A 9,042-nucleotide genomic window follows, 5' to 3' on the forward strand; every position below is an offset into this window, starting at 1 on the left:
CCGCAGCATTAATACTCGAACGAGCGATTAAACTGGAGGGTAGGAGAATTGTAAAGGCACACTAATTATTTCGGTGGCATTTGAATATCAAATGCCTAAAGGCCACTTGCGGCGGAAGCATAATAACTTTCAAGAGCAGATCTTCGATTTGAGGGCTGTCTGTGTACTTTAACATTTGTCGTATGAAATAGAGGAATTGCTGTATGTAGTTATAGCATGCTAATCGCTTTGAAGAGTACTTCAGTGAAGAGCTAGCCAAGTGCTGTCTGAGTACAGTTATTAGAACTCAAAAGCTGATGAGAGGAGACCACTAGGTTAGCTGTTAATTCTATGAGAAGCAACCTAACTGGCCATTTTAGAAGCTAACCAGCTTCTGAGAAGGATATCTAAGAAAAATGTATGTCTGAGACTGCATTTTCAAGCACAAGTCTAGTTTGTAAACACTGCTATTAGGAGTATTAATGCTTGTTTGTGTACACATGCTGAATGCAAATGCTAGTTCCGTATTGAAGCGGTAAACAAGGTCAGGAAAACAAAAGCTGCTTTGCAGTCTGCTTTGTGCATGATATGTTACAGCTCTTTAATCAGACATGCACACTTTGTTGTGAGATTAAAAGACTTTCAGAGGCCTATTCACCTGAATGTGGCATAAAGGCTAATGGAAGAGAACAAGGTCTGTAATTCCAGTGTAATGCAAGAAACACAATCTCATCCTGCACAGAGACTCATAAATAAGTTTTATGAAAGCTCTGAATCCCATAGGCCATATTTTAATGGGAGATTACACATTTCATTGCACTTTTTTTACACTCACCAAGTCTGCATTCATTTAAGTAAAATTGTGAAATAATATTACTTTTTTTTTAAATAACTGCTTTCTATTAAAATATATTTCAAATTGTAATTTATTCCTGCAATGCAAATCTGAATTTTTAGCATCTATTACACTAGTCTTCAGTGTCACATGATCCTTCAGATAATTGATAAATATAAATAAACATCACAGAAATTCCACATAAATGTGGCATCCTTAATTTTTAGCTAATCTATTTGTTCAAAATCTGTAAGTTATTCTACTGAAAGACTGTGTACTCACAAAAAACGACAACCCACAAAATAAGAAAATATGTAGTTTTGTGCATCTCTACTCGGAATGCCAAAATAACCACATTGTGAGAGACACACAATTTTAAAAGCACGCTGTCGTGAAGCATTTGGGCTTCTAACTGACTGTGGATCCTCTATAATGAGCAGAAAGAGTTTAAAAGGCATTGTCCTCGTTTGAATCCAACGGAGGAAACTCTCTGAAGAACGCAGTAAAAATCCATGAACCAGTTGGCCAAATGTTTTCATGGATCGTAGAAGAGAGGTCAGAACCCTGGCTGTTCCAGTGAACTTACCCCGAGGGTGATATGAAAACACGTGCTGCACTCTTTCCAACCATATGCACACATACATCAATGCATTAAAGATCTCAAATCCTTAAAGCCGCCCCTCAAGCCATGAAAAGTCTGCTTAGGCACTTAACCGTAACATGCACAATCATGAACTGTTTCGAAAAACTCGAAAACGGCCAGATGTACATTCAAGAAGGTTTTCTGCCTGCCATTGTGCGGACTGCAATGGAATAGCTGGTTGATATGTAAAGGAATGCAAGCACAGAGCATTGAAAGGAAAGCGGCCCTCGTCTTCAACAATACATCAAAGGGAGCTTTACATAATACCACAGCGAAATGTGTGGAAAATCTGCATTGGCAACATGTCAACTCTATTCCCCCCGTGCTACCGGCGTATTATTGTTATTTAATGACTAGGCTGCTAGAGCATGTTAATGTCCTCATTAAGAAAAGTGGGTTGAGTTCTTGACTGAAATTAGCATTTTGCCTTGAAGTGAAGAAGAAAAATAACACCGGCTGTATAATATAATGCGAATCAAAACACATAGCCTTTCAACTCCATTTGTATCAGTCTTATTACAGACGTGACCTCTAGCTTTGCTAGTGAATCATAATCTCATTTCTGCACGACAACCAGCTAGCGCAGATATAATAGTCCAAGGCGATAGCTGACAAATACAGTAGCTTTTACGATGATGTATGATGTCATTACAGGAGGTGCGCAGGCATACCAATGTTTTACAGTGACAGATCTGTGTTGGCTTTTATGTCAAGCTGCTGTGAAATGCTGTGTAATTTTGACAGAAATTACCTTTGCACACTGTTTATGGCTCTGACACCATCCAAGGGATCCATTACTCTGCGGACAGAAGAGACAGATGGAATTGCGTGTCAGAAAGCTGTAATCACCAGTCACATCAGACAGCGTCATTTAAATCGCGTTATTTTAATGTGCCCCTGCTGAGCAGAGAGGCTTTAAAAAGGAAATTTCCTATTATGAAGGCATTACTCTTATTTAAAAACACCACCCTGACGACGGCAATATAAAATTGCTCATAAACTAGAACCGATCCCCTCCCTCATTAAGACGACTAGCCAGGGCACCCAAGCACAGAAACATCAGAAATCATTCATCAGCACCTGGAATCACAAACTTGTTTGCATAGCAGATCTCGGAATGTTCCGTAGCGTGTCAGGAACTGTCAAAGCGTTTCGCTTATCTGAATAACACTAGCTTATATGCAGCATATTTGATTGGCAGAGCGCAGGAGAACGCCCCTGGCCAGAATTGTTGGGCTCAGAATAATGGGTATTGAATAGCACAATAACAAAAAGGGATAAAACCTTTAGAACGAACTGTATATTTTATTGCACATGGTGGGGACTCTAAAGTAACCACAATATTATCGCTGCCAGATCTTGCGTCTACGCCACTGTGGGGAATAGAGCTATACAAATCCATTTTGGCCTGTGGTGGGATCAATAGACTATGGCAGCATAAGCATGGTTTGTTCTCATGCACGTTAACATATTCTCATATAATAACTGTTAGTGGGTTAATGACATATAAGAGCATAGGTTAAATTTTTTCTCTTAGAACTCTGCATTTGTATTTTGCATGTTTTTCATGTGGTACAACAATTTAATAAAAAAGAAATATATTTTTCTAACACATTTAATATATAAAGACATGTATTGAAAAAAACTAAAAGCATCAATATATTAATCAAGATTGTTTTACATTTTTGACAAGTCACACCACATGACATTTTACAACCTAAACTAACCATCATAAAAACATCAACTTATCTGATATTTTAAGAGACATACTGATCTTAACAGAGTTATGAGAGTCCTATCTATGACATAATTTCCTATGCTTATTTATTCGTAATTCTCAATTTTTTATGTTGGTTTGGCCACAAGACTTTGTTGGTCACTCCTTATGATTCTGATTTGGCAAGTAATAAGTGACCTTAATAAGAATTGTTCTTCTTAATCAGGACTGCTGTATCACCCTGACATTTTCAACTTTATGCTTCCCTAAACAATTAAAAAATACTTAAATACAAATTGTTTTTAGCAAAAAAAAAAAAAAAAAAAAAAGACTTGATCATCTTTAAAGGGTTTGTTTTCCCAAAAAACTAAATTTCTGTCATTAATTACTCACTTTTATGATTTTCCAAACCCATAATACCTTCATTCATCTTTAGAACACAATTTGAGATATTTTTGATTAAATTTCGAGAGCTTTCTGACCCTGCATAGACAGCAGTGTAACTACCATGTTCAAAACCCATAAAGATAGTATGGACATAAAATAGTCTGTGTGAAATCAGTGGTTCAACCTTAATTTTATGAAGCTACAAGAATAATTTTTGTGCACAAAGAAAAAAAAAATAATGATTTTATTCAACAATTTCTTCTCTTCCATGTCAGTCTTTGATGCGCGTAGATGTAGAACGTCCATCTCTCTTAGTTCACCATCTGTATTTTCTGTGAATAAGTAAGGCTTAGCAAAAAAAACATCCTACACTCTTAAAAATAAAGGTGCTTCACGATGCCATAGAAGAACTTTTGTGTCTAAATGGTTCCATAAAGAACCTTTAACATCTGAAGAACCTTTCTGTTTCAGAAAAGGTTGTTTTTGGAGAAAACAAGGTTCTTCAGATTATAAAAAGGTAAGAAAGAGATGGTTCTTTAAAGAACCTTTGACTGAATGGTTCAGACATCTGTGGAACCAAAAATGGTTCTTCTATGGCATCGGTGTGAAGAACATTTTGAAGCACCTTTATTTTTAAGAGTGTATGTGTCGAAATCTTCAGACATATTTACAAAGACTGTTTTACGTACAGTGTGCATCTTCCTCTGCTTGTAAACAAGGCAAAGTGCATCCAGGTTCTACATCAGAATGCTGACTCCTGCGTCAGCAGTACTACATGCATTGAAAACTGACACAGAAGAGAAGAAATCGTTGAATGAAGATGATATTTTTGTTTTGTTTTTTAGCACAAAAGCTTTTTCGTAACTTCAGAAAATTAAGGTTGAACCACTGATGTCACATGGACTACTTTAACAATGTCCTTAATACCTTTCTGGGCCTTGAACGCGTCAGTTGCATTGCTGTCTATTCAGGTTCAGAAAACTCTAGGATTTTATCAAAAAATATCTTAATTTGCTTTCGAAGATGAGGGCAAATGTGTTTGGAATGACATGAGGGTGAGTAATTAATTAGAGAATTTTCATTTTCGGATTAACTATTCTTTTAAATCCGTACTCAAGTGACTGTAAGCACAAATAGCATTTTTATTGTATCTTTGAATAACTTCTATAAAGCACTAAAACTACACATCTAAGAATAACTATTGGTGCCTGGGAAAAAAGCTAAGATGGAGTGAAGCAAAGACCGAAGATCAAATAACAAAACAATGGCAGTCAAACAGGATATTGAGACAGCTGACAGATTTATGTATTTCCACGTAACTATCTGCGCAATGCTGACAGATCAGACGTTCTCCGAACCACATCAAATACTCTCTAATTTCCCATAATCATTAATCATCAGTGATAGCTCCTTATGGCTTGATGTTACAGCATAACTTGACATTCAGCTCAGCCCATTCAAATTAACCCATGACCCCGGTCTCCATTTGATACTAGAGGAAGGGGGATAATTGCCAAAATGGCTTCCCCCCTCGGGAGACAGCGTAAGTGGGCTTTAGGGATGTGGACACGAAGACAATGATCAGCAGATATGAAAAGCATTCATTCTAGTTTAGTCCCTGCTCGGACAGCAGAATGAAGGCAGCTGTTCAGGAACACTAGCTGCTCTGGAACTCTTTGAATGCGCTGTGGAATCAGTGAAGACAATGAGGAGCTTCTAGACCAGTGAGTGTCTAATTTGATAGCATCTCCAGATGGACAGCTTGCTGTGGAATAAAGCATTCGATAACAGAGACTGATGTGCATAGCTTCCCTCTGCACTGATGTCTGGCCTAGATAACAACAAGACCGTCAGTGTGATGAGCAAGACAGAGCATTGGAAGATTTAATTTGCAATGCATATAAAGATCTGGAGGATTTTTTTTTTTTTTTTTTTAATTGCGGTCTTTTAAAGGTCAGTCTAATTATTGGTGTAGTCCATGTTTGAAGGTTTAGGTATAGTACTGTTGATACTAAATAATGTTTGACACTCAGACGCTCAGCTTTTTTATAATATTAAACACTGAATGAAATAGGTGCAGTGTTACACAATTTCTTCATATTGAAGAATTGTAAATGAATTTCTAGCTAGTCTATTTCTGGATCGGATGTCGGCGCTTGTGATAAAGATCAGGAAGGACATGAGGATGAATATAATCACAGTAACAAGGGAGTTTGTTGACAGCAGACAAAAAGTGCAGACACACGCACAAAGATCCCCCTCCACATGCCTATGTGCACACACACAAACATATAAGGCATGCGCACACACATACACACACAGGAAGCCTCTAAAACACACTCCTCGTCTGCACTCCCACCCAAACCCTCCCACGGTCTGTCATAACCAACATAAACAGAGAAGCAAGTAACTTTAAACTTCTAATGAAAACCCCAACCGCAGTGTTGAGACTGGGGCTGGCAGAGATTTGTACAGTTGTGCCTCCAGTTTTCCAACCCTATGCATCTGTTTGTTTATAGACAGAACTCCTCTGGGTGAATGGTTAGGAATTCAAATGGATGAGCTGGTGAGTGAGTTTGCTTGTGTTTACTGGTTAGGGGTATAACTCTACAAATAACTGCAATTTAACTAATGAAAGCAAAAGATCCAAGGTGTAGAATGATGATTTGCACGTATTTCTTTATCTTAGAAATGAGATAACATGCCACTACATGGTCTTTTTAGGGTTTAAATAATACAATTTAACGTATTATTAATATTATTTATTATTATTATAATATTACAATTATTCATATATAATTATTATTTTATGTTTACAACCATTAAATTGTACAGTAGCTCTTCCTGACCATTTTGAGACCATGAATTTAAACAATTTGTACATTTTATATCCTTGCATAATGATAATAATAATAATACATATTATGATTTTAATACATTTAGTAAAGCTGGATTAGCTATTGTATTAAAAGTAGAAGTAAAACAATAATATAATACAGTAAAAACGTTTTTAGTATTATCAATTCTAACAGTTTTAAAAGCTAAACAATCTATATCTGTTGTGGAGAAAACAATATAAATGTATTATTAGTAATAATAACGCATATTAATTAAATAAGACAGTGTAAGGCACTTATTCATTTATACCTGATTGTCTTACTCGGCATATTTGAGTATAACACTTAAAACATCCACTTTTTCAACTTTTTTTCTTCCTTACCTGGAAATGCCTTGGAGAGAGAGCGATGCGCGTACTGTGAAGGCTCAGGCACCTGGCGGCGCACCTCGTACGGAAAATACTGCCGAGAGCTGAAGACGAGTCCTGCCTCCTCATAACCACAAACCCGCTGTTTAATATCAGTATAATCCCAATGTACGAACCGGTGAGCGTGTCGCGCATCTTGACCAACGCAAAGTGCTCTGTTGAACCGTCTGCCGAAGAGCGTGAAAGTAAAAGTGGATGTGCGGGCGCTTGATGCAAATAATGAAAGTTCAATGAGCGCGTGTGGGCGGGGCCTGCGCAGAGACGCGCCCTGCTATTGGCCAAGGAATGCGCCCGTGAGACGCGCGGGATCAGGTGCACCGACCGCACACAGCAGCTGTTCAGTGGAGAAGATACTGTACACAGCTCGATGCTCTCTGTGGATTGCTCACTTCATGGCTGAACACAACACAACTGTGTGGTTGTGACATTAAACGTTTACAAATTAGTATCCATAAAATTAAAAAAAAAAAAAAATCTATCTAACTAAATGTGAATTTCTCCATCTCAAACTAATAAGCATTAATTAGACACTTGGCACTGCTGCCATCTTTTGGTGACAGATTACAAGAAACACCACATGGAAATGATTCTTGCTTTAAGACAGAAACATGACGGCCTGCATGAATTATTTATTTTATTATGAATGAAAGATTATTTGCCCTTTACTTAATTTCTCACCCAAAGTAGCTACTATGTTCATTTTTACCAGGGCTTTTACAACCTCAGCCAACATGCCATGCAGTGCACACATTTTCCACTCGGTCTAATCTGTGTTGTTGAAATGCAGCTGTGCACGTGTGTGTCCGCTAGAAACCCCACAGCATCATGGGCCAAACCCTGAGCCCATGCATCTGGAGGGGAGCAGGAAGCATCCAGGGAACCCCACAACTATTAAAAGGTTTCACTGGTAGCGGAGAACAACAACAGTTTTATATGCGGAGCGTTTAAAACGACCACTAACGTATACCACAAGGTATCTCGAAACATTCTGGCACTGGTCCCTCGCCCAAGGAATGGAGAAAATATGACGTGTTGGAAATATTGAACAAAATGATGTGCCTTTTTTCACTCTGTCATGCGAGCTGCTGTAATGAACTAGGCTTCACAAGGGAGATCCCAGGGTGTTAACGAGACGCCCGTCCTCCTCCCTACTGGGTTTTACGAAGTAGCGAAGCTTCCTGGTGCTGTGGCAGCTGTGCCGTCAGCAATTTGAAGGACGTTTTTTTTTTTTTTTTTTTTTTTTTTACAGGTGAATCACAATAGTTTCCTTTAGCAGGCTGGGCTGACATCAAGTTAGAGGTAATTATGAACAGCTGATTATGCTCTCATGCTGTGTGAGACTGTGGGTGTGTCTCAATCAACTAGCTCTAGCTCCCTTAGTAGTGAATCAGTGCACTGTGTAGATCTGGTGTACATGAATTTCGACCCTGACTCACTACACATTGGCTCTGTCTCAGTACCCACACTTGCAGTGTTTGAGGACTTGTCAATTTACATGGCTCGTTGCTGTACTTGGCTCAAGTGTTCAAATGTGTGTAGAACGTTTGATTAGCCTACCCAATGGGACACAATTACAACACAGCGTTGTAAGAACGCAAATAAACAGTGCTTTAGTTACACATTTTGATTTTCAACACTTTGCACTTTTACAACAAACTTCTAAATGTCTTTTTAGTAGTCCCTAATTAACAGATGACTGATTTTAATAGCGGTGCTACTACTAATTAAACTATTAAAAAGCAGTTGTTTAACATTTTGTGTTTAACTACCAAATTATATGTAACATCTAGTTAATTTAACTTATACTGGAATGTATTTCTTGAAATCCCATGATTTCAAGCCATGTGAGTTCCTGAACATGATGAATGGTGGGATTTTCTTTTTTAGCTTTGACGTTTCTCAGACCTTACTTCCTATCACAAGCACATGGTCTCAAGTGGCCAAGAATGCATGCAACCCTCCGAATATACATTCTAAATAGTAGTCAAAAACAATAGTCTATATGAACCAAGTAGTATGTCTAAATTTGTAGGATTCATAAAACAGTAGGCAAAAAGGACCCAGATGACTACTTCCAGCGAGATTCTGAAGTTTGCATCCAGTGGACATCTCATGAGGGCATGGAACAGGATTGAAAAATAACAGTGATGTGGCAATTGACGTTATATGTGAGCCTGGACCACAAAATTAGTCATTAGGGGTCAGTTTTGTTTTGT

At 38.0% G+C, this 9,042-nt stretch overlaps 1 protein-coding gene across 2 annotated transcripts in view; it reads right to left on the bottom strand.

Moving 5' to 3' along the window:
- The window catches only part of anos1a (anosmin 1a), a 31,161-nt gene extending 24,090 nt beyond the window's left edge, over nucleotides 1-7,071 (bottom strand). Inside the window, exons 1-2 of one of the 2 annotated variants that reach the window (XM_073843061.1) lie at nucleotides 6,782-7,071; nucleotides 2,209-2,256 (exon numbers count right to left, since the gene is read on the bottom strand). In XM_073843061.1, the coding sequence (XP_073699162.1) occupies nucleotides 2,209-2,256; nucleotides 6,782-6,961 (228 nt within the window). In that variant the 5' untranslated portion in view covers nucleotides 6,962-7,071. The remainder of the gene's footprint in view (nucleotides 1-2,208; nucleotides 2,257-6,781) is intronic. The other variant, XM_073843060.1, reaches the window with a different exon arrangement.
- Between the last annotated feature and the right edge of the window lie 1,971 nt (nucleotides 7,072-9,042).

Source organism: Garra rufa, chromosome 6 (genome assembly GCF_049309525.1).
Source record: "Garra rufa chromosome 6, GarRuf1.0, whole genome shotgun sequence".
Taxonomy (NCBI): Eukaryota; Metazoa; Chordata; class Actinopteri; order Cypriniformes; family Cyprinidae; genus Garra; species Garra rufa.